Source organism: Pseudoliparis swirei, chromosome 15 (genome assembly GCF_029220125.1).
Source record: "Pseudoliparis swirei isolate HS2019 ecotype Mariana Trench chromosome 15, NWPU_hadal_v1, whole genome shotgun sequence".
Lineage (NCBI taxonomy): Eukaryota > Metazoa > Chordata > Actinopteri > Perciformes > Liparidae > Pseudoliparis > Pseudoliparis swirei.
In genome coordinates this window covers 9,528,389-9,554,179 of record NC_079402.1, presented here as the reverse complement: position 1 = coordinate 9,554,179, position 25,791 = coordinate 9,528,389, and the positions used below count along the sequence as shown (strand labels likewise).

At 42.5% G+C, this 25,791-nt stretch overlaps 5 protein-coding genes across 6 annotated transcripts in view; 4 read left to right on the top strand and 1 right to left on the bottom strand.

Moving 5' to 3' along the window:
* Nucleotides 1-11,731, top strand: part of LOC130205595 (ankyrin-1-like) — a 62,006-nt gene extending 50,275 nt beyond the window's left edge. Inside the window, exons 39-44 of the mRNA XM_056433059.1 lie at nt 595-666; nt 5,314-5,965; nt 6,085-6,220; nt 7,486-7,557; nt 8,030-8,106; nt 8,343-11,731. Coding sequence (XP_056289034.1) covers nt 595-666; nt 5,314-5,965; nt 6,085-6,220; nt 7,486-7,557; nt 8,030-8,080 — 983 coding nt within the window. The 3' untranslated portion in view covers nt 8,081-8,106; nt 8,343-11,731. The remainder of the gene's footprint in view (nt 1-594; nt 667-5,313; nt 5,966-6,084; nt 6,221-7,485; nt 7,558-8,029; nt 8,107-8,342) is intronic.
* A 1,036-nt stretch (nt 11,732-12,767) lies between these two features.
* On the top strand, nt 12,768-17,227 carry LOC130205599 (eukaryotic translation initiation factor 4E-binding protein 1-like). Of its 2 annotated transcripts, none has more exons than XM_056433066.1 (3): nt 12,768-13,029; nt 16,121-16,315; nt 16,414-17,227. In XM_056433066.1, exons 1-3 carry the CDS (start codon nt 12,894-12,896, stop codon nt 16,437-16,439), a joined length of 357 nt encoding a protein of 118 aa, XP_056289041.1. In that variant the 5' UTR covers nt 12,768-12,893; the 3' UTR covers nt 16,440-17,227. The 2 variants fall into 2 exon arrangements, with proteins under 2 accessions (XP_056289041.1, XP_056289040.1); XM_056433065.1 differs by having other exon boundaries at nt 12,771-13,029; nt 16,411-17,227.
* Nucleotides 17,228-17,562: 335 nt separating this feature from the next.
* On the bottom strand, nt 17,563-19,191 carry LOC130205597 (nodal homolog). The gene is made up of 3 exons (XM_056433063.1): nt 18,885-19,191; nt 17,825-18,591; nt 17,563-17,715 (listed from the first exon to the last, which is right to left on the bottom strand). Exons 1-3 carry the CDS (start codon nt 19,189-19,191, stop codon nt 17,563-17,565), a joined length of 1,227 nt encoding a protein of 408 aa, XP_056289038.1.
* A 1,742-nt stretch (nt 19,192-20,933) lies between these two features.
* Nucleotides 20,934-22,016, top strand: LOC130205680 (low-density lipoprotein receptor-related protein 10-like). Its single transcript, XM_056433179.1, has 4 exons — nt 20,934-21,012; nt 21,423-21,545; nt 21,860-21,956; nt 21,998-22,016. Exons 1-4 carry the CDS (start codon nt 20,955-20,957, stop codon nt 22,014-22,016), a joined length of 297 nt encoding a protein of 98 aa, XP_056289154.1. The 5' UTR covers nt 20,934-20,954.
* A 2,258-nt stretch (nt 22,017-24,274) lies between these two features.
* Nucleotides 24,275-25,759, top strand: LOC130205679 (very low-density lipoprotein receptor-like). The gene is made up of 4 exons (XM_056433177.1): nt 24,275-24,360; nt 24,599-24,767; nt 25,290-25,512; nt 25,671-25,759. Exons 1-4 carry the CDS (start codon nt 24,275-24,277, stop codon nt 25,757-25,759), a joined length of 567 nt encoding a protein of 188 aa, XP_056289152.1.
* Nucleotides 25,760-25,791: the final 32 nt, after the last annotated feature.

Sequence of the window (25,791 nt, the reverse complement as noted above, 5' to 3'; positions counted from 1 at the left end):
TTACTGTAGCAAGTTATGGATCCAACATGTTTTACTGTTTATAAAGGTTTGAGGGTGATTATACGATTAAATAAATATAGAAGAGAGTGATGTTTGATTGTCCGATGATGATCTGTAACGATCAGAAATGGAAAGTTTAAAATAATTTCCTGCTTAAGCAGAATTTTGGAGGAAAGTTAATCAGAGGCTCACTTCAATTTACAAGTACAGTATTTGAAGTATTCGGTCATATTTGCGGGTATATATATATACTGTATATATATAATATTCATTAAATAATTCAAAGAGAATAAAAGATGATACTTAATATTACAAGAATATTCACAAAAAAACCTCAGAATATGAAAATCACTGTGATTCTACCCTGAATTCATAATTCTGCCTCCAGGATTTATTTACTTCAAAGTTTTTTTCTGTAAACAAATGTATTGGTCAAAGTCAGCACTCCTAAAAATGTGAGATAGCATTCTTCAGCTCAGTAAGGTGAGCTGTTGTTCTCATTTACTTTCCACCCCTGACCCCCCCCCCCCCCCCCCAATGATCCCATTGAGTCTGGGTAACAGCTATTTTACCGTGTTTCTGTTGTTCCACAAGAGGTCAAGGACAAAAGGTCACCGCGCCTCATGCACAAGCCACGAGTTATTAGACCCCCGTTTTTCAGAAGGGGTAAGTTGAAGGGAACTCGGGCTGCACGGTGGTTTGGGTTTGCTCTTGACATGATGATGACTCAGATGATGTTTTTGAGGTCTGAGCAATGGTGTCGTTCTCCCACCATAAACCTCTTGCAGCATGCACTAACACCGCCTTTGTGCATTTCCTCACTGGGGCACGAGTCATTTATTTGTTCACACCTTATACTGGAGCCCTGAAAATGACGGTACTTATTCCTCCTACTTATTATGAGAAACGAGGATAACTCCCTTGTGCTACAAATGACTTGAATTTAGAAGAGACATTAATTTAAGGCTTAACGAGCAAACTCTCAACAAATGGTTAATTCTGCATTAATAAATAAATATGTTGAAGATTGTTTCGATTACATGTGTGCGTGTGTGTGTGTGTGTGTGTGTGTGTGTGTGTGTGTGTGTGTGTGTGTGTGTGTGTGTGTGTGTGTGTGCGTTTGTCTGGGATGGATGCACTACTCAAAAGTGGTGCTAGTGCACAGATGATAGTGTGCTCTGGGCCTTCATACCTTGATGTTATCCCTCACTCTTTATTTCTGTCTTTCTCTTTATCTCCCTGAGAACAAAACAGAATTTCATTCTGTCGAAGCTCGATTGACAGCAGACACTTTAATGTTACTGCGATGTCCGAGCGAGCGGTCTCAGAATTGTGTCTTTCGCTCAGGACTATCTCTCTCCGTCTTCTTTCAGTCTGTCTCTCAACATATGACATGTCATATCTGCTGCCCAGCCGCCCTCCTCTTCCTCCTCCCCTCCTTTCGTCCCCTCCTGCTCTTCTTCCTCACAGTTCTTCTTGTCCGACCTCTGACCTCATGTTGACATCTGGGCCTCCTCCTTCTCTTGTCATCTTGTTTCCCCGTGCTCCTCCCTCGTTCAGTCGAGCGGGGACCCTCTCCTCCTCTCTCAATCCAGCTCTGTGTGTGTTCTACAGTGTGTGCATGTGCACGTGCACGCTTTGCTGTCACAGTATCTGTGTGTGTGTGTTTGTGTGAGTTCAGGGCTTTAGTTATTAGTAGCTAAATGTGTTAGCACTCAAAGAAAGTCAAGAATATCATGTCTAGTTTAGTTCATCATATGTATGGATAGTATCTCTTGTTTTTACACAAGTGTTTGAGTAGTCTCAGTTATTTATCTAGTTTTATCAAATATATCATACCATATTGTCCAGGTCTACTCTAGATGATTTGTGTCTGTACCGTGAGTGGTTGGACTTGTGAGTTTGGAGTTTTCGTGAACAAAAAAAAGTTTGCGTTTGTTTTTTATTCTGACCTTTTTATGTGCATGGCATGCTTTCAATGTATGAAGTTTCCTTTGCAGTATAACACTGTTTTCTCTGTTCAAAGGGAATATTTCATTCTTGTTTTGAATGCAATATTAACAAACAAATGTGTTTATTTTGTCATTAAATGTAAAATTGATGGTGTGTAAACATAATGTTCAATGTTCAATGCTGCTGGGACATGACGTCTTTCATTCATGGGCAAACTTACTACCTGTATATTATTCTCAATGTTCGATAAATTGGGCTCTTGGTCTAGTTTGTACTATGGAGCAAATTGTAATTAAAGTGGTCTCCCTGTATAGGCAGCTTTCTGGAAAAGGCACAAAAAAACACCAGAATTTGAAAATGCCGCCTTCATTCTGCACCAGCATATGCATGTAATGTATTGAGTTACTGTACTAAAACTAGACATTCATTTAAAACTTTTAAATCATGATGCCTTTATTAAACATCAAATGCAGAAGTCTAGTTTTCTCTTAAACAACTTGAATTGCGATATACTGAAAGATTATTACTTTGCCCAATGACGTCAGAAATGAACTCGATCTACATCCAGATCTTTAAATTAAATTTTCAAAAACTATGTTTTGCCCAAGTCTGATGACGGACTCACTGTTAACATTGTCTGAACGTTATCTGCCAGCAGGGATATTGCCGTGACGTGTGTTTGTGTGATTATTATTGTACATTTTGAAGGTCACCTGAACTAAAAGTGCGTGACCTCATCTCTATGTTAATATGAGTATTGTGTGTCTGTGTGCGTTTACAGTTGTGAATTAAGTAGCGTGGTGTGCAGTGTGTTGTCTCTGTTTTGGATTTGCTTCCTGGCGTCAGTCTCTGTGGAGTTTAGTTGTGCTTCACTACATCCTGTGCTTTCGACACCTGTGTGTGTGTGTTTGTGTTTTCAATGGCAGCAGTCAAGGGAAAGGCTAACCCAGAATCCTCTAACTCATTCTCACTCTCATTCTAAATCTGAGGCATCCCCCCCTGTTCACCTCATTCTGACAGCATCTCATCATCTTGGCCCTGGACCATCTCAGAAACGCACGCACACACATGCTTTCTCACCTTTTAGTCCATTAGCACAGAAGCTCTGAGAGACAATGACTTGCACAGTAAAGTGGTATTTCCCCCATTAATGCAGACTTTGTTTTCCTCATCAGAGATGAGTTGTTATGGATTATTTTTTAGCTTTTTCAGTTTGATTTTCTGTGAGATTTTAATGATGGTGGAAGAGGCACTGGTTTAAACTGGATCTGCATCAGGCATTTAGAACCTAAGAACAGAAAATGCAGATCAGGTAAGGTAGACGTTCCCAAATTGTTTCTCCCAAACATTTTCTTTCCATAGCTGGTCCTCAATGACTCACTGGGTATTTATTCCACTGTTTGTTTTTGCTGAAAAGAAAATGACATCCAACCCGTCCAAGAATCTAGTTGTTTGGCATAACTCTCATGTAGCGATGCCTCTTACTTTAGGTTTCCACAGCTGAACATCACGGTAGTTTTTAAGCAAATGTACGTATGTATGTTGCATACATTTTGTATTATATCTTGGTGCTTCTCTCAAAAATGCAAAGTGGTTTAGAACAAACATTTTATTTTGGGTGAAGTACTCCTTTACTGTTCAATGTTACCTTTGTTCATTCATCTTATTCATCAGAAACATTTGACTGAGAGTAATCAAGCAATCCAAACTAGATTATTGGAATATTATTGTCTTTGAATATAACCAAACAGATTATAAACGTTATGGGCATAGCATTTCCAAAATATATTAGTTTAAAATATATGTTAATTTTTATAGTTCGACAATAGTTAAACCATGTCCTAATGTTAAACTTGATGACATAACAGATAATGGTTGAAAATTGCCACGGAATCAAAATATTAACTGTGAACAAAAGAAGAAAAATATGAAAAAAAATTGAAATGCAAACTAAAAACAAAAGACTGAACCTGAATTACATTTAGACTCAGATAACGAACCGGTTGTTTTTTGACATTTTAATATACTACATATGTGTTTTGCCCTGAAAATAATATTATAAACAATAATACCAAAAATTATCACTCAATATAATGCACAGGATAATACAGAATAACACAGGATAACACAGAATAACATAGAATAACACAGAATAACACAGGATAACACAGAATAAAACAGAATAACACAGAATAACACAGAATAACACAGAATAACACAGAATAAAACAGAATAACACAGAATAACACAGAATAAAACAGAATAAAACAGAATAACACAGAATAACACAGAATAAAACAGAATAAAACAGAATAACTCAGAATAAAACAAAATAAAACAGAATAACACAGAATAACCCTTGATGCAATGTAGACCAAGTCGTAATGCTGTAATTTGCTCTTATTGATAAGCATGGTTATTTAAAATACAACTCTCTAAGCACAATAACTTTGTCTAATGTGCAGGTGCGTGTGTACGTATGAGTGTGTGAGTGCGTGTACAATTATTATTTGGATACTTGACATGCAGACACACACAGCAGATGCATGACTGATAATTTCAAGAGCAACCGTTTCATTTTCATGCTGCTGCTGAACATGTTGTCCAGGGTTGGACGATGACAGTTTTGCTATTCGCATCACATCTGTTTGAGGATTAAAAACATTCCTGCTCCGCTGGTCAACGCTCACATTTATCTAACGAAGAACAGTTTTTCCTTAATTATCTGCACACATATCTGTGATAGCAGATATTACAAATGTCCTTTGACAGATGTAGTTTCATTATCGGCTGTATGTGAAATCCGATTGGAACTCTTTTCTCTGTTGTTAGTAATTATACATTTATACCATGCCAACCCCACAATCAATATGCTGAACCACTTTAGCATCACCTTTTTTTCACTTCTCAATGAACACCATTCATGTTCTCCAGATTCACTCTGACTCGAGCCCGACACCCTTCACCTCACAGAGAGTGGCCCCTTCGACCCTCACCTCACTCGGCCTGCTGTGTCCCAATGAAATGAAGCTAAAGTGCTTTAATCAAATCCACAAACATTAATTAGACAAATTACCATTAGAAAAACAAAAGGAGCTGAATTCAAGTATTGTTCTTGTTCTCATACTTTTAAAACTGATAGTAATACAAACTGTTCTGCTTTCACACCAAGTGAAATAGATCTCAACCCTAGATTTGTGGCTTTATTAAGACTCTTTGTTGGTATATTGGGACAGAGCCGAGCCCCACTGTTTCCCCATAGGTTGGAGAAACAGGTTGATCCACCACCTCCCCATCCTCCCCCCGGCTCTGCCTGCGTGGTGTTAGTCTTTCTCTTGTCTCGCCCCTGTCTTCCCTCAGGTTATGGGCTGGTGCAGGAGGAGCTGCTGTCTCCGGCCTCCATGCAGTACGGCTTGCCCTCCCCGCTGGGCTCAGAGCCCTACTGGCAGGAAGTGTCCATCCTCGAGTGTGCCCCAATCGCCACCACCGAAGAAGACACATTAATGGAGATGTCGGACGTTCAGGTGTGGCCGGCGGGGCTCAGCCCCTCGCTGGTCACGGTGGAGGACTCGTCCCTAGACGGCAGCAGTCGGGCAGACGACTCGGAGGGCGCCACACTCTCCCTTCCCTGCAGCTTGGGTCGCCCGAGCAGTGGAGCAAGTGGGGCCAGTGTTTCCATCATGGAGCTGGAGGAGGAGGAGGAGGAGGAGGATGAGGAGGAAGTGGAGGTTGAAGAGGAGGAGGCGCCACAGGAGCCAGCAACTTTACTGGCAGAATGGGACAGGGTGAGGGCCAGTGGTGCTGTACCCAAGGTCAACCTAAATGGCCAGCTGGGAGGTCAGAGGTTGGATGGGAGGAGAGGAGAGGTCCTTGCAGCAGGAGGAGGAGGAGGAGGAGGTGTGGAGTTGGGTTCAGTGGAAGGGATTTCTGTTGTTGCAGGCCAGCAGGTGTATGTCCAGCGGTATGAGACGTCAGGACTGAGTCGGTCATCGGAGCACAATGGAGATAAGCGGTACGTCGGCGATGTCGCCAGACTGAAGACATTCTGTGATGTTTTCTGCTATCTGTTATCACAATGGCGTCATAACTATATCTGTCTCTTCTCCCCCTCTTTTTTTCCTTTCTGTCCAGCGTGGTGGGAGGCGAAGCATTTCAACCTTACTTAGCAGACAAGGACTCCCTGCAGGCCTGGGTGGGCTCGGTGTCATCGGCACGCGACGGCGCCGTGCCAGGCTTGAGCGCGGCCCCGGAGGCTGTGCCGACTCCGGTGTGTGACATAGGTTACGCTCATGTGCTGCGAGGGCGCCTCCTGCAGGGCACAAAGCCCTTTGACAGGGGGCTGGGCTTCTCTCACCAGGAGGCGGGCCATCGTGCTTGGGAACAGTAGCAGAGGCGGGGCCGACCACTCGCCACTTCTGGCGCCTGGAGGGGGAACATCTTTATCCATCCCTTTTATCTTTTATTGATTATAGGATCGGAACATAAACGTTAAATTTAATTATTTTTATTTTTATTTTGGCCACAACCATCAACAAATTCAATTTCACTTAACAAGTCAGTCATAAAAAAATATTATTTGTATTATTTTATTTATAATGATGTGTTGTGCGATGCAACACAGAGGGAATCTCTGCCATGTCCAATACCTTTGGTTATATGTTATGGTTATTGCAAACAATTAATTACGTACGTGAGTGTAGTGGCCATTTGTCGTACGAAATCAAACAAAACTATAAATCAAACCGCCACTGATGCACTGTGGGTTTCGGTGTTGACGCATGCAAAAGAATGTAATGTCCATTTCCGCCTGTTATTATTCTGATAATTCATTTCTTAAACCAACAAAAGAGAACAAACAAAATGTTGACACTTCCTTCTCTGTGCTGTGGTAAAAAAAACATTGGCCACCCTGCTGCATGCTGGTCCTGTGCCTACCCACCTCTAAATATAACCACAGGTGCCCAGTGTTACCCAATCAGTGAACCTAAAACTAAATATATTAAACTAAACTACAACTATCATAAGAAACAACTAACATATCAAAATATAACCTAAACTAGAATGGGCACTCGGTAGAGCGCATACCTTCGCATATCACAAGATTGGGCATTGAGTTATGAACATTTTGGCATTAGTTGCATGCCAATTGGATATAAATTGACCGCGCTATGGTAAAAAGAAGGTGTTAACCTTTTCATGACCTTGACCATGACCTTTGACCCGATCGATCCCAAAATCTAATCAAATGGTCTCCGGATAATAACCAATCATCCCACCAAGTTTCATGCGATTCGGTTTAATACTTTTTTACTTATGCGAATAACACGCATACAAATAAATAAATAAATACACGGCGATCAAAACATAACCTTCCGCATTTTCAATGCGAAGGTAATAAACAATAAATAATCAATATTACTTGACAATAAAACCTAAATACAAATGTCAAATGAAATAGCTCCAACAGTGAGTAATGTTGAATTTCTATTTCTATTATATATTTTATATGTAAAATGTGTTCTTTGTGTACAGAAAGAGGAGAAAGAGGACCGTGCTGCTGAGGTGCAGTTTGTGGATGAGCACGGGCGGGTGCTCGCCAGAAGGGTGAGCCAGTCGTGTTTTAAGCATTTACCCTGTGGCCCATAAACACATGAACACTGTTGACCCAAGCACATGTCTGTGAATCAGTCACACCCCCTGGCACACAGGGGGGAAGTGAACCGTCGCCACCATGTTGCTCACAAACATTTTGTTGCCAGATTTGACAACAAACCCACTTTGCTTCTGAGTTAATGATAATTCCTAATCTAAAACTGGACATCCTTATATTAAACAAATCCATATGTTAAAAAACACATTACATCGTTGTACAAAGTGAGTGTTACATTGCCATCGTCATTGTCTTCATTGTGCTGGCACATTTGTTCTGTGTTCTTTTCGGGGACAGCAGCGAGCCACGCCGGCTGTCTCGCCATCAGACCAGTTAGTCTTCTGCTCTGGTTACAATGCAGAGGCGTCAAGCCCTTAACTGGTCCGAGTGTTGTTTCCTTCCCTCCTCCCTCCCTCCTTGCTCCAGGTGGGGGTGGATGTGAGAAAGGACACCAGTCTGCGGAGAGTTAAACACTGAAATACACACACTACCCAGTCCTCCAGGTACGGGACACACAACAAGCACTTGTGCATCCCAGTGCTTGGACAGAAGCCTGCATGGCAACAAAGTGGACTCTGTTAGAGCTTAATTATATCTCACATGCTGTGCTTTTCCATTTATGTTCAAAATTAGAACCATAGATTTGGCATTAAATACACTTTCATCTTTTTTTTTTGGAGGGCCGAGTGAATTTTTGCCTGTGTTTTGTGTGTGAAAGCTTTCTGTCTCCGTCTTCTAGGACCGGAAAGCCACTGCCAAATCATCCTACACAAAAACAACACAACCAGGCCGCAGAGGGAAATGAGCGAGGGAGGAGAGGAAGAGCAAGACAAAGACTTAAGAAGTGAAAACTACAAAATGACAAACACAGAATCCTCGTCCTCAGCGGGTGACCGGCTGAGACCACAAAAGAAAAAGGGACAGAGACAGAGAAAAAAAAGAGGAATTCAACTTGTAGTTTTATAACATTTGTAAAGAAAAACATCAATTAGAGTAAGGCATGATTCTTCTTCTATTTTTGTTTGTTTTTTTACAACAACAAAAAACATAAATGTCAGTAAAACAACCAAGAAAAAAAAAATGCCACAAAAAGTGCTTCCTGTGAACTGTAATCGCATGATGACTGCTGGTGCATGCCCTTTGACCTTTTGAACTGTCATTATCTACAAACCGAAGGGGTACAAGGTACGGGGCTGGCCCATTCTTTGGCCACAGGCCATTTCAAGGACCTATTCCCCCCCAACTGGAGTGGTTTGTGTCAGCAAGTGGAGTCCGATAACACTACAGCCCCAACAAAAAAAAGAGTCCCTGAACGGATCACCTGTACACAGCTGAGCCGACCGGAGCTTCTTTCACTGGATCCTTCCCCCTGTTATTCTCAATGTGATATATGCACTCTATGCGATGTGGACATGTGTCAGTGTGCGTATGTGTGCGTATGTGTGCGTATATGTGCGCGTATTCTTCTGTACCGCATGTGTTTCTTGCCTCTAACTTGCTGCTGAGCTCTGCCTAATGATTGGCTCTCTGGCCCTGTGATGTCACGGCCCGCTCAGTGCTGGAAGGGGAAGCCGCTGTGCCGCTCGTGAGTGTTTCTGTCTGCGCGTGCTGTCGTCTTTTCCTTTGTGGATGAACTTCTTTTTTTTTCGCAGCCTGTCCACCTTGTTGTTGTGTTTACTTTTTATGATGAGTGTTTGGTATTGTCTAACCACGGTTGAGAACTGAATTTCTTTCACCCCTCGTGTTCTTCGGAAAGGGGTCGGTTGCTTGATTGTTTTGTGCAGCAGCTCTTCGACACAAAGATTGACGCTTTTCTCCCCCGTGACCTTTTCTACCTTCTTCCGTCATTTCTCCCAGTAGCGCACGTCACCTCGTCACCTTCACAGTCTTTATCAGTAGCCTCCGTCAATATGCAGTGAACTCACAGGCCTCTTCATCAGCGTCCATAGCTCCTCCATCGAATGCTCAACAACCTTCCTCGTGCGCTCCATCTTCACCTGTTTGCGTCGGCTGTAGCGCCTCGCCGTCAGATGCAAGTCTATCCGTATGAAACCAAGTGAATGAAGTGGAAAAAAACACGGAGGATGTGATTGTTTGAGCGTGTAGGGATTTGGAGTCGTGCGCTTCAATGGTAGCAAGTCTGAAATGGCATTGTGATACCACAGGAATGGAACATGGCATTGTGATAAGAACAGACAGGTAACACTGTGATTGTCTTATCAGCACTGACCCCAGACTCGTGAACAAAACATAAGCACACACACACACAATCAGAAGCATCGTGTCACAATGAAATAGCTATTGCCTGGTGTGAGTGTTAGATGTTGGAGTTTGCCACAGCAATAATGCAAGAACGCAGAAGATGGAAGCCAGTGGTTCTGTAGGTCTTCGTGAAGGACTGGGAAATGAAAGCTCCTCTGTGAAGACAACGGTCCAGGCGAACATTATTGGAGTCTGGCGTCGGGGCGGCTGTGCTTTATCGGACTGGTTCCGTCGTCCTTGGCGGGAAGTAGTCCAAGAAGACAAACAAGACCCGACGATCCAGCTTTAGCAGGAGGCCTGGGAGGGGGCGTTTGTTTTTCAGCACCCAACGTAGCAAAACATAAACCAGGGTATGTTAACCTAACTCACTGATACCTACCGAGGAGTCTGCTGCTGCCGTGAGGTGGAAGCCACCCAGCTCCACTGTCTCTGTCTGTGTAGTTTGAGTTGTACACGATAGTGGCTTCACTGTAAACCACCCACTAAGCACTTCCTTTTAGCCAGAAACCTGACGGCATTACTATGAAGGCGTTCATATCATAGTAGCACACATTCTCCTGGACATCAAAACACAATATTTGAGTACTGTAAATGTTACTGTAGCCTGAATGAGTGAGACACCAAGTGAACGCATCCATTTGTTGCGCAGCACACAGATGCACATTCTTTTCCATGCCCGGCCTGCGCACACGAGAGCCTCATCCGATACGGCACATGTTTATTACATAGCACACGTTTTCCACACTGTTACTCCACTCAGGTTTTCAGTTCTGCTCTGTCAGAATCAAAGTGTTTTCCTTTTTAAGTTCCGAGTCCTCCTCTCAAAGACGTGTGTGGGACACAAAGCGAGCGCTTCTGAATAAGACTTTGGTTGTTGGGGCCGTTTTGGGGCAGAATGGGGATACACAGGAGCCTGGGGAGGATGGTATGGAGGAGGGTTGTGTGTGTGTGTGTGTGTGTGTGTGTGTGTGTGTGTGTGCGTGTGTGCGTGTGTGTGGTGGTGGTTGATTCAAATAAGACCAAAGAGGAGACAGAGTGTCGAGCATGTGCTTCAGTAACCACTCAGCTCTGCTAAGCGAGTGATGAACACAATGAAATAAAAAAAGGAGTTGGTCGAGCATTATTCCTTCTACAAAGAAGTAAACCAAGTTAAACAAGACTACATTTTATAAAACAAAGTTCCCAACATCGCCAGATGAAGCTGTGCTGACAGAATATGACTCCCTCAATCTCCAAAGCGACTATAGTTAGTCTCTACGTCTTGTTCTGTATCAGCACAAGAAAGAGGTGGAGAATCACCTCACGATTCAGTATATAGTCGATTCTTTGTTAGTGGAGGAAGCCGCCTTTCCCGCTTAGGATCCTAATTGCATAGCCAGGCCAGAAGGATTCACAAGAGACAAAGCGTGAGCTCGGCGAGAGCGGGGGACAACAATAAAATGGTGCATGGACGTGTCTCAAGCAATATGCAAGGATTAGAGTCAAGCTGCCTTCTTTAGTCATTAGGATGAATCCTGGTTGAGTATTATTGGACATTAAACTAATGAGTACACGTGGGAACAACCTTTTCTTTGGTGGATAACCAAAAAGATAGGATAGGACTCATGACCTCAGTATTTCTAAAAGTCTAACTATGGCCCTCGCAGCGTCTCCCGGCCTGTTTTCTGCCCCCCGGTGGTTGATGCACGCCATGGCGCCAAATCAACAGGGACTCAAATTATTAATCTGAGCCATTATCCTTCTGTTTGATTGACATCTAATAATAACTTCTGAATTAAAAGAACTCAATGTGAAATAAATTCAACTCCACCATGTTTGTGTGTGAGTGTGCACGTGCGTGTGTGAGTGTGCACGTGCGTGTGTAAGAGTGTGAGAGAGAGAGAGGGATCCCAAAACTTGTTGGGGGGGGGGGGGGGGGTGAGAGTAGAGAACGTTTTTACAAGACGTGTGACTTGAGAGGACGTGTATCCTTCGACGATGTATTAAAAAAAAAGTGTATTGTAAAACTTTAACTGTCGCGAAAGAATAGAGATCACCTATACTCCTTTAGAATGGATACATGACAATGTAAACGCAATATCATATTACTCTATCCTAAGGAATGCAACTGCGCACATGCACAAAAAAAGATGTTTTTATGAAAATATATGTATAAATATATGACAAAATATATGTAATTAGAATGCTATGCACCCTCATAAAGTTGTTATGGATGTTCTTTAAGCATTATCTAGAGTAGGCCAACACCCACATCATGGGGAATGTAGAGGCTTTGTAGCTATGAACACTTGTTTTCTTTTCTTTCGTATTGTCCTGGAGAGAGGATAAACAAACGTGAATATGTATACAAGCCTTTCAATCAGTCGTTCTGACATGACGATATGTATAGATCATCTTACCCTGTACACCAGCTCAAACCATTTACAAGAATTAATAAACAAAGATGTGACATAAATGCTTTGTCCTGTATATTGTCCTCTATAATTGTATATTCAGTGTAAGTTGGAAGTGGTATGGATGTTTGTTTTTTTATTGCTCCAAAATATCTCATGTTTTTCGTAGAAGTGTTCAGGTAAGAACTTAAATAAATAAAGATACGTTTAAATGTATTATTATTTCATTTAGGAAACTATTTATAATCTAGTTATTTTTATTTTTAATGAATATAAATCCAAATTTTATTGAGTTATTATTATTTTTACTATGACTAGATTATTCTATTTAAAACACATTTAAAGTGTCATAATTGTCCACGCCATATATATTGTTGTTCTGAATATTGCGTCATCTCTCGTTGGTTTAGAAAAAAAGAGAGCGGGCGGGGTGGGGAACTACAACCTCCACGTGGTGTGACGCCCCCCGTTTCCAGCCAATCACAGCCTTCCACTCCACGGGTTGTTTTGGACGCGCTCGCAGCACGTGGAAGCACATGGTGACTGTCTTGCTTCCTGGCTTCAGCTCCGTCGCTTTCCTTCACACTTAAACGCAGCTGCGCGGGTCTCTAGGGCTTTAGACTCGGTTGTGAAAGATGTCAGCGGGAGGTCAGACCACCGGCAACCGGGATATCCCAGCCGTCAGACGGGTCACCATCCACGACGCTGCCCACATGCCCGAGGACTACTCCACGACCCCCGGGGGGACTCTGTTCAGCACCACGCCTGGAGGTAATCGATGTGTCCGGGGTCACAGGACTGCACGCAGCGTTTAATGTTTTACGAAAGCCGAAAGCAAAGGGGTTAAGACAAAGGGTCACTAATACAATGAGAGAACAGTTTTAAAGGGACACTTACATTGACTTAAAAATATGTGTTTGTTTCTATGTTGCATTCGGCCTAACGTTGAATAATAACCCTGTCCATTTCAGGATTACACCTTGGCTTTTGGCTTTTGAAGGGACATGGTTATTACACGCGTTAGAACAAGTATGTAGTTGTGTCATTGTCAAGGAAATGCGTCAAAGGGCCAGCCTAGGTGCTGTCCCAGGGTCTGTGGTCCGTCGGCCTGTTAATGTTTGACTAATTATTGCTAAAGACCACCACCTGTTAACGGATTTAGAGGAATCCTATTAGAGCAGTCTTCACTTCTGCACCGGAAGCATGCATTGCGCAAACTGCACAGCCCTTTCACTGGTCACGTGACACCCCCCATCCCACTAGGTATATATATTATATATATATTATATATATGAAGCTGTTTGTCATTATCATCCCACCTTCTCCACAGTGGCTTTATGCTAATTTATGACGTCAGTGTGTAGACATGATTTCCAATACAATCAAATTGAATCTGATGGCCTTCTTCCTCATTTAAGATTGTTCAAGATTATCTGTTAAGAACACCTTTTTTCTCCTTTTTTATTTTTTAAAGCAAATAAGCATTCCATTGTTTTGGGATTTGTTAAATATTAATTCAGTTTGAGCAGCTTGTAGCTGTAGAATACACACAGACCCCTTTCAGTCAAATATAGGCCTCCACCGATTTGGTCCTATATATTTATAGCCTTGGTTTTACAGCCGGCTGTTGCTGAGCCTCAGGAACATGTTTACAAAGTGTTACGACGGCACTCCAGTTATGTTAAAGAGGAAGAAAGTGAGCGATAAATTCCCTGATGTGTTGTGCAACACATTTATTCTGAGAATACATGCAAGCTGCTAAAACCAAACTTTATCCCTCTAACCACTACTTTTACACGTAATCTATGACTACAAAGCCAGTGTTGCTCTAATGCAGTGGTCGTCGACCGGTCGATCTCGGAGACGTTCCCTGTCGATCTCCAAAATAAAATGAAAATAAAATCAGAAACACATTGTTCCTCGTTCTCGAACATTTTCTGAAGTGTCTTCTGAAACGTTTTCTTCCTTACTGGAACATCGACGTCAGAAAAGATCTCCGCCTGATTTTAATGAACGCCTGAAAGCGGGTTCTCTGACAGCCGTGTTGTCAGCTGTGCTCCCCGAAAGAGGGGAGCGTACCACAAGTGAGGCGCAGGGGAAATGCAGAAAGACCTTTATTCATAACTTTACATATTACACAAGTTCAAAGTACAAGGACATACAACTACGTCATCAATAAATAAATGTTGTAATGCCTGTACCTTAGTGTAAATGTTTACGTTACGGCATTTACAGGTTACGCCTGCGCATGCGCAACTGCGGAGATTATTGGCGACTTGCCAGGTCTTACCTCCATGAGATCGGCTTTTCTGCTTTTGTCCTTCAAAACAAAAGCTCAACATTGAGCTTTTTTTCTTGTCTGATGGAGCAATCTGGTTTACTTGAAAGTGATTGCAATTATATTTATTCTATTATTTGAAAAAGCACAGATGCAGGAGTCACAAATGGTGATTCTCATATTTATTATTATTATAATTATTTAAATCTGAGGATGTCTTTAGAGCTGATGTGAATATATTCACCAACGGGCTGACTTCAGAACCAGTCCCAGATGATAAAACTTTCATGAATACCACATTTGCCCCGAAAAACTCGTCAGTGAAGTTGAGAAAATCACCAAATCAAAGACCAGGAGCTGGATTACTGACAGCAGCTCACAGACGGCCTCAGACTGTCTGTCTGTGCTTATGAACTAACTACAAGCTCACAGACAGAGTTCAGTCACAGCCATCACACTGACTGGAGTCACATGACTTGATGGCATTATGATGAGAGCTGAACTTACATGAGTTGCACTGACTGATCATGTTGTCAGTGTCGTGTTGTAATGTAAATAAATACAACATTTATATTGGTAGTTCATCCAGCTGCTCATTGAAATGTGTTTTTTCTTGTTCATATTGTGTGTGGTGAACAAATATCTTACTTTTTATATTGCACTTAAATTCTGTGTTCCTGGTCTCATCAATTTGAAAGCTGAACCAATGTGTTTTGATTTCATTCAATTAGAATTAGGCCAAATAAAAAGCCTCAAGTCATAAGTCCAGTCTGGACCGTCGTTTTCTCTCAACGCCTCAATAGGTAGATCTTGCCGGTCATGAAGGTGGAGGTCAGTGATCTTGGGCTCAAAAAGGTTGGTGACCACTGCTCTAATGTAATCAGTTTAACACCTAGAAGCTCGACACATTGGAACGTAAAACCGGAAATGTTTCCCCTCCGCGGCTGTGAGAAAGTTGAAGAAGCGTCCATTGTAGATCTGATACTGTTCTGGTCACAGATGTAAACAGATAAACACCGAATTGGGTCAGTGTGACCATAAAATGAGGTCATTGGTCTTGGAGATGTATTGAGGCGTTTAGAGAAATGGGAGGTCTCGACAATACTAGATCTCGGAGGTGGTTGATACACTATTGATTTATTTCATTTAATTTGATCCTTTTTTTTAAATCATTTTTTTTTTTTACTAGTTTTACGTTTACGTTAGCTGTTGCAATTTTTTTCTTTTATTAGATTGAATTAAATTATTTTGGGGAACATGGAAATGTATTGTCTACTGCGTGTTTAAATAAATTCCAAGTCTTTAATGTAAAATGACAGCTGCTGAATTTTATTGAATAGAATTCCCACTAGATGCAAGTGTTTCATGTTTAGAATAGCAACTGCCTTTAATTTGATTTAGTTCTGTTTTGTTTGTATCCTTTTTAACTTGTTGCACAATGGTGCATTGGTCGATTAGCCCAAATAAACAGTTCAGTATTAGCATAAGCTTCTTCACAAAGCTAAATGTGCATTTTAAAAAACGTCTTTCTTGACTAAATATTGACAATAAGCGCCTTTGGTCTCCTCCGCGCCCGCCCGCAAGGTACCAGGATCATCTACGACAGGAAGTTCCTCCTGCAGTGTCGGACGTCTCCTCTGGCTCGTACGCCTCCCAATCTGCCCGACATCCCTGGAGTGACCCGGCCGCTCAAACCCAACTCCTGCAACGACTCAAGCCAACCCGAACCGACCCCCGGCGACACCGCCCAGCTCCACCGGCTGAACGAGGAGAACGCGGGTAAGAAGCTCTCCGCACATTTACAATGCCAACAAGACGCTCGTCTTTGCTTTGTCTCCGTCCCGCTCCTCAACTTGTCTTTTCTGTTTTTCTAGCAGATGCCCAGTTTGAAATGGACATCTGAGGAGAGTCAGCTGCAAGGATAAAAGTGATTCCCAAAATTCTTTTATTGCTTTTTTTGTACTTTCATATTTTACTGAGATTAAAAAAAGATTCCTCGGTTGAAATAAGAAGCTCAGTCTTTGTTTAGCGGCATTCTCCACTTTCAGATTTCTTTTTATCATACCTAAAAAAAACACTACTGTAACTAATGCATGAAATTATCTGTTTACTTTGAGGACATTTGATTTTGTATGATCTGTGCCATATTTGACAAGCAAGTCAAAGTCTTATTTAATTAAACCACTTCAAAACGTATGTGATTTGGGGACTCTAAAGAACATCTGTAAAATATTCAATGAGATCAAATAAATTAGTCAGACGTGCTAGCTGCTAACTTTGTCATTTTGGTGTTTGTACGTTTTTTATTTCGTTGAAAGCAAACTAGTCCTTCTTTATGTCTTACTTTTCAAAAACTGAAAAATATAATTTAATATACATTTTTCAACTCCCTCTAAAAACTAAATAGCAAGTGCATATATTTTTGCGAATGTTTTGCACAGTGGCTACTAAAGACATTTTAAAGGTTCTTCCATTTGCCAATGAGCAATTACACCTGTGCACAAGGGAAAAGATATGTTGTAACTTTTACCATCATTATTGTCTCGGTTTATGTTCACTATTATTATTTGTTCATTGCACAACTTAACGCACAGAAATAAAAAACAAGCACTCTGTCAAGTTAAAAAAATAATTTATTGTATTATTGTACTTATAAAACATTTCAATAAAGTTAAAAGCGCGTAAACCGTTCTGACTGCATAAGACCTGTTTGTGTGAATCTGCTTGTCAGTGACATTATTTTTGCCTTCTTCCATCTTTATAAACGTGAACTGTAGCTCATCCACTTGCAATCCAAGGGACAATTAAGATCACATCATCTTCTACAAAAAGTAGCAGCCATTGAGCAAGCTGTGCCCAGGATATACAGAAGTCCCCTTCTTCAACGTCCTCCACCTCAGCAGCAGCCTCTGTCCCAGTGAAAGAGTCAAACCGGACATCTCTGTAAAGTGCATGTGGTCACCGTTTCCACCTGTCGGTGTCCAGTCCATCTGGCCTTTCGCCAAAAGCTTGTTCAGGTCTTTTGCTCAGTGGCAGCCGCACTCCTCCACCACCATGTTCTCGTGATGCCTCGTGACCATCTTCCCATTCTCGAAGTACAACATGGAAAGCGGTGACAGGTGCGTTGGCACACAGGAAAGGCACGGCACCTTGTCTGGGTGGTGAAGCTTCAGGAGGCTCTGGATCGAGAAAGAGAGGAATAACGATTAGAACACTTGTGAAGGGTATCAGTGTATCATCAATATGTGTGTCCCCCGAAGAAGAAAACAAGTCTCAATGCAGCCTTACCTGCATGTATGCGTGGTTGGTTGGGCTGAAGGTCTCATCGACTGGTGTGGGACAGCTCCCTTCACAGCGGTAGGCGTTGTACTGTTTGGGATAGACGATCCAATCGCTCCAGCCGAGCGTCGCAAAGTCCACCCACATGTCCACCTTCCTGCAGAGGGGACCCTTCTGCTCCTCTGTGGGCCTGCGGGCAGGAGCGGCTCCAGCCACTCTCTGCCGCCGCTGGTCGTGGGTCGGCCTCCGGTCCCTCTGGGACCTGCGGGTCCTCGGCCGGGGACCGGAGGCGGCCGCCGCTCCCTCGCGGTCCAGGCTAACGTACTTGGAGTGCTCTGCCGTGCGGATGAGTGTCGGCATTCGCCGGCTGTTGGAGAGTTGTCTTGAGAAGACCACCATCATGACCCGGTGAGCTGTAGGGTGTCCGACTCCCTCCTGCTCCATCACCTCAGCCTCAGCCTCCCCCATCCTCTGCGCACGGTGCTCCCGCTGCAGCCAGCGGTAGAGCATTTCCGTCATGTTGAACACCTTCCAGGAGGAAGCGGAGACCATCGAGCTGGGATGGGCCACCACGCGGCCCAGGAACTGCCGGTTCTCGGGGCAGTGCGTGTCCGAGCAGCGGCCCCCGTGGGAGTGGTAGATGTCCACCGAGGCTGCGGGAGACTCGGTGAAGGGGGTCAGCCGGATGCGGAGTTCCGCCAGTTGGATGTTGTCACTTGCAGACATGGAGGACATGTCAAAGGTGACGGACCACCTCTTGCCAATCTGCTGGCAGCCTGAAATAAATAAGAGTCACGAATATTGGTTATTAGTTCTGAACAAGAAAATACCAAATCATCATAGCTTGTATTACCAATCATCAAATTGTGTTAGATATATGACAAATTAAGGTCGGTAATAATAATAAAAACACACACACGCATGGCTGGTAAATGTCATGATCAGGAACAAACGCACAGCCTGAACCACAAGACCAACTCAAATCTGTCACACACACATATATATATATATATATATATATATATATACATATATATACATATATATATAACATTGTTTTAATACTCACTCTTAGCGACCAGGCTGATCACAGAGTCGGAGGCGTGCAGACCGGGGTTGTCCTCCGTCCTGATGGGGTTCACGCTGGCAGCCGGAGTGCTCTCCCGGTCCTCGGTGCGCATGGTCCGGTAGAGGTGCATCATGTAGAGGGACAGCTGGCTGGCTTGCTGCCTGCGCGCGGTGCGTCTGGAGCCCGCGCTCATCCCACTGAGCAGTGCGTCAGGGCGCATCCCGGGAAAGGGCTGCACGGCGGCGACACCCAGAAACAAATCCACCAGAAGAAGCACGACAGAGTAATCCACTGCGAGTCCCTTCATAATTCCAACGTGTGCTGCTGTGCCTTACACAGGTAGTTTCCAAATGCTCCAGGTGAGATGCCGAGGCTCGGATTTATATAGTCTCACTCCTCTCTCCTGACGTCCTTTGAAGAGATCTGTCGCCTCGAAACCTCTGGCGTGAAAACTGTGAGCGCACACCACTCTGAGCACTGTTGGTCTGTACATTACAGATCCCTTTGATATGAAGCCGTGACAATAATATACATGAAGGAGATTAGGAGCCGCGCAACTGCGCTGTGATTAATGGGGAAGTAACACGGCAGTTAATCACTTTGTGTTCCTGTTGTGAGCCTGCTGGGAAATAAACCGCAATAAGCAATAAGCCCCCATAAGAGCAATATTTATCACAACTACTCTAATGCAAGGGGAAAGATTACTGCTCTTAAATCATTGGTTAATTTGTAATGACGTGTTGTCTTTTTTAGGGATACGCAGACACTTAATATATTAGGTCGTTGCGCAAATCCATGCAGTTTAATAGTTTCAGTTTAAATTAGATATAGATCAACACAAAAACCATAAATATGCAACAAAGACACGATTCAGAGTGTTTAAACTAAAATTGACAATGTTTTACCTGAATGCATATACAAACGACCATAATAATATCCTATTTAAATGTGGAACTGAACAGGAAAACGTAATGGACGTGTTCATTAACTGACTAATCCAGTTTCAGTAATAGATACACATCATGTTACACCACATAAAAAATAAATCACAAGATGTATTGCCATTTTTTCCACATTTTATATGGAAAACGTAATGTGTTTATGGAGCGAATGGTAACACTGTATGTGTATACCCACATATAAAACAACAATGTTGGATAACTACAATTCAAATAATCCATGCTAAAGTCTAAAATATGCTATTATAATTCACAATGCCGCATGAAAGGAACATTAATAACTTCAGTCACGCCAGTCAATGGCTGCCCATCAATAACTCAAACTGCACATCGACCTCAAAGGAAAGAGCTGATGGCCAACTACAAAGCTTTGATTCCCTTTGAAGAGTATGATGTGTGAAATGAATCAGAAAGTGCAATTAGCACTAAATGTGTCTTGAATGAAAGTTATGTATTGTCCCAACATGAAACACATGTTTTCATTTATCAAGGGGGAGAGGCGACTAGTGTTAGTTTTAATTTCAAAAGAAAATGCAACAACAGCAACAAAGCTAGAATTTAAATATGTCATTAAATACCAACAATCAATGATAGATGACATCATATTTAAATGTACATCATGACGTCAAACTCGTGTCGCTCATTCATTCAAGTCGCACATCAAAAGAAAGGAAACAGGGCTGATGGAAAAACTGCTAATCTTGTATTTATTTATTTGTTCTGGGATGTAATATCAGTAAGTGAAGTAAACCAGTAAAGAGCTCACATATTGGTCAGCGTGATGCTGGAGCTCGCGCTCTGGGCAATCAACCCCACCGGTGTCGCGTTAGGAAACCTGGAAATGACGTATACATTAATGATTAAATAAACACACAAATATATGTAAACACATTTTTTTTAAACATTGTAAAAAAGAAACTGGTTGAATAAATGAATTCTACATTCATTGCATCAAATATTCAATAAGAAAGGTTTCATTTGATTTTTTATTTTATTTGTGTGAACGGTACATAAGAGACGGGTTGATGATCACATGCACACCAGCAGCAGTGGCGGCTGATTTGTTTCCTTCTCAAGTGACGCAGTTTGTCACGACGAGCCGCGGGCCAACATGGACTTACGGCAGCTCATTTATTCGATTTTGTTGGGAAGTCTGTGCATCTCCCGAGGTAAACTAACATTTGAATATGTTTTTAAGGCATGTGTGTGACTTAAATTGAGCGAGAGTGTGTCAAGTCAATTAACGTAGAACACGAACGAGGCAAAATGGCATACCTCCTAGGTTCCTGGACCCTCATGTGTTCAGGGTTACAAACTTTATTTGGATATTAATACAAGCCAGTCAAATGTGTACGTGTGTTTCAACAAGTTTTTACACCAGACCCCCGTTGTCTTTTAATGGCCTTGTTATTTCTTGAGTGAGTTTGCTTGTTTTTTTTTAAATCCTGAAGGACTAAGTCTACAATTTGTCCAGTATAATTTTGCACTACCCCAGCCACTGGCTAGTTGTATTATCTAAGCCTTCCTCTTTGACCTTTGGTCATATTTTTGGTCTCTCTCTCCTCTTTCGTGTGTTTAGGTGAAACTTTGGGATGCCGACGTCGCCAGTGGCAGTGTGATGATGAAAAGTGTATTCCTGATGTCTGGAGATGTGATGGAAGTGCAGACTGTCTGGATGGATCTGATGAAATGGATTGCACTGGTAGATATACTCCTTCTGCAAAACATCAGTTTTTTTGAGTCTGAAATGGTTGGCACTATATTTAACAGGGCTGACTGTCGAGCGATCAGAAATTACTTCAGGATTGTTTCTATTCACACTTGAGTGACCAAACTGCTTCAAAACTATGAAAACCCAAATGCAAGTTGTAGAAGACCGCAGCAGAAAGAATTTCTCTCAATTAACCATTCATATTTTCTGTTATTTCCATGTTAGAAATTCAGGTTGTCGGGTTGCCAATTGTGTTCATTCAAAGCTCAGTATAAGAGGTCTTACGGGATTGTTCTTCCCTCCAGCTCTTCCAGGTGCTCCTGAATGTCCGCCAGGTCAGTTTCCTTGCGTTGACACCATCGGCTGCGTTGATGCGTCGGCCCGCTGTGACGGACAGAAGCAGTGTCCCACCGGCTCCGATGAGGAAAACTGTGCCGCTACAGAGGGCTGCCTGGACTCTGACTGGACCTGTCGAAACCGCCTCTGTATCCCCAAAGACCTGCGCTGCAATGGACTTAATGACTGCCTGGACAACTCTGATGAACAGGACTGTGGTGAGAAGGATGAAACATTGATAGCTGCGCCACACGATGCAGGGCATCAGTCTGCTAGGCACTGTAGCGCGAAGTACATTTAAAGGGCCAGTGCACCCAAATTACTACAATTTATTGTCTACTGGCGCAATCTAGTTTGTTGAAAGCTGTCCAAATATTTCTATAGTCTTCAACTAAATATTTTCTATGCACTAATTTGTTTTGACACAACTCAACCAAGCTAAAAGCTATTGGAACAATTAAGTTTTCTTTTCAATATAAGCATTGAGACATCTCCGACCGCACACCCTTTTTTTAAGCGCTCCATTCCAGTCTACTTTAAATGTAGAGCTAGGCAAATATGTTTTTGGCTCAATTTCATTTGAACGGTGAACTTGCAGACATGATGAATGTGTGCGAGAAGCATTAACAGAATCTGAGTAGAGTACAGACTCAACCAGGTAGCTCCTAACTCATGGCAGGTATCAGAAAACGAACAGCGAGTCTGTTTCCTTCCAGGTCTGTGTGTTGAGGACGGCATGCGGTGTCCTGACGGGACGTGTCTGAGTGCTAAAGAGAGGTGTGATGGGACAAATCACTGCTCGGATGGCAGCGATGAGCCCATAACCTGCGGTAGGTGGGGCAGATTTACCTGAATCGCAGAGACGCCAGTCACAGCAAGGAACAATCTGATCCTTTACCACAACTGTTGGTTAATAACATAATGTCTCTGCTGCAGGTCAAATTTGCTCCACAAACAACGGCGGCTGCAGCTACATATGTGTCGATGAACCCTGGGGAACTCTGTGTGATTGTCCCGTTGGACATACACTCTCACCCGATGGAGCAGTCTGCAAAGGTGTGTTTGCTGCCTGCGGCAGTACCACATCGGACTCTTTAACCCCTCTCCGACTATCAAACTGAAAATATTGCTTTCTTTTGCATCTTTATGATCATCACGTTTTCTAAAAACCCTCACTCTCCTCAGATTTGGATGAATGTGCGCCACCCTTTGCCCCGTGTATGCATCAATGCGTGAACACTGTCGGATCCTACTACTGCCTCTGCAGAGAGGGCTTCCAACTGAACGAAGCTTCCACATGTCTAGCTACAGGTAATGAGGGGTTTTCTCTGGTTGTCCCCATCTACACTTCAGGGCCCCAATCTTGTTTGGAGCCAACTTAATATTTTGAGCCTTGGAGCCCACCGAGCACTGCAAGACTATTTTGACACATCAACCAGCATGCAAGTACAAATCTAGTGCTGGTGAGCTAATGATCAGATTAACTGATTAATGTGACTCTACTTTAGCTTTAGTTTCATCCTCTGAACAGATCAAAACTAACGTTATGAAGTGCAAACGCGTGGACAAAAGGTAAAGACGGCACTTAAGATTTGTGCAGATTCCATCAAATTTGAGTTTCGCCCCCCACACATTTTTGGTAAAAGGATGAAATACTAAATTATTTCATTAGGGTTTTTCTCTCAATGTAGATTTATATATATTTCTCATGAATATATTGTCTTTGTAACATTCTACAATTTACTTTCTACGTGTATCTTGGGTGCTGTGGTGTAATCCCTTATGTTGACCTATCAGGAAGTGAAACTTACTTCAGAGCAAGTATTCACATAACTGTCCTCTTTCTCTCCTGCATCTATCCATACTTCCAGGTAATGATACCAGATTGTTAATCGTGCAGAGGAGCTCTCTCGGTCTGTTGAATGTGAAGACTCAAGAGTTTGAAGCCATCAACACTCCCGTGACTGACCCAGTGGCCTTGACCTTTGATGGTGCCCGAGGCTGGTACTTCTGGGCTGACCACCATGGCAGCATTTACAAATGTGATCGAGAGCGTAGCTGGACAATTTACACTGGTTAGTTGACCCAAGATGTGTTATGTTTTTCAAAGATATTATTGAGATTGTTGTGAGTTGTGTTATATATTTAAGTAATGCATTTTATGATTCTGCAATCTATTTAAACTGTTTTATATATGTTCTATTGAGTGACTGAAGCAAGGGAGCATGAGATATGGGGAAATAGACTATGTATGGACATGTTTTTGAGGTTTTTTTTAACCAAGTTGTTTGGCTTTTACAGGGGAACCTGAAATCAAGGGTCTAGCTTGTGATTGGTTGACTGGAAACCTATTCTGGACCAATCCGAATACCAAGTCGATCTACATGCAGTCAGCTGATGAGAAAAGTTACACTACTCTGCTGAGCAAAAACATCAGCCCATCAGATTTGGTGCTGATACCTGTGGAGAGGTATGCTATGATGCTACATAGTATATACAGTAATCACATTTTAAATGATTTAATATCAAAATGATCATCCTGTGATTGGTGAATGATGAGTCTGCTTTTATTTACATGGTGTATGGAACCTGGTAAATTGAGTAAAATTGCGCTCACGGTACACATGCAAATCTATCATGGAAGAACCCAAAGAGGTGATGAAACAGAGTCGTGCATATTCATCCTCTCTCTCCCCTTTGCCTCCCAGCCTGATGTTCTGGATCAATGCCGGTCACGGGGACAGAGTGACGGTAGAGCAGTCCTGGATGGACGCGTCAGAAAGAAGCACTCTGGCAGTGCTCACCGCTCAGTCGGCCCACAGCCTCACTGCTGACGTGGCTGCCAGGAGGCTCTACTGGATCAGCGATGTCAAGAAGGTGAGTTATGGAGGGACACACATTCTGGTGTACATGAGTTAAATGCACTATGTAATGTCTTGGATGTGCATACTTATGATGCATAGTGGGCCTTTTAACAGCAGTGGTTTTTCATAGACACAGGTTCACCCACCTTGCTTGCACACTTCCATTATCAAACTAAACTCGGCAACAACTGCATCTTACATGGTTGTGATGCTATGGCGGCGACCAAATCTGTTTTTAGTTGGACAACAATATATATCTGGCAAAGTGAAACGCCTAACAGCAACACATCATTTCTAGTTGTCATCTTGTCTAAACATTAATCAAAAGATTTGGTGTCCCAGTATTTTATAAAATAATCCTTTCTGCTTTTAGTTCTAAGGTCATATATAAATATAATGTGGGAGTAATTGCTTTCCTTAGGTGTCCCGAGTTGATTTAACAAAACAAGCTAAAGTTTGGTTGTCAGTATGGAGGAATTTGGTAAACTATGTTTGTTTTCCTTCATATACCGTGAACACGTATTATTTAATTTAGTCTATAGAGACGGTGAAGGTGGACGGGACAGGACGGTACTCCTTCACAGGCCTGTTCAACAAGAAGCCCCCGCTCGGCCTGGCTGTGTTTGAAGATTATTTATACTGGGTGGATGACAAAGGACTGTGGCAGGTTCCACAGGACCAACCAAATGAGAAGCAATTCATCTGGAAAAACAATCTGCCAATGATGGCCGTTTACCATGAGCTACAGCAGCCTCAAGGTACTGCTACTACTACTTGAGTCTTTTATATAAACTACAGACTATGTATTTCAATACAAAACAGGGATTACGTCTTTCTTTGTCGTGATGGTTGGTTTTTTACGATGTTTTAATACTCATTCCAAAATATCCTCAAAGGTTCTTCTGCGTGCTTGAAGACTCGATGTCGGCTCTGCCAGCTCACCAAAGGCAGCCCCAGTGGATTCACCTGCACTTGTCCAAACTCCAAAATGCTAATGCTGGATGAGACATGTGAATGTAGGTTCATCATGACTTTAC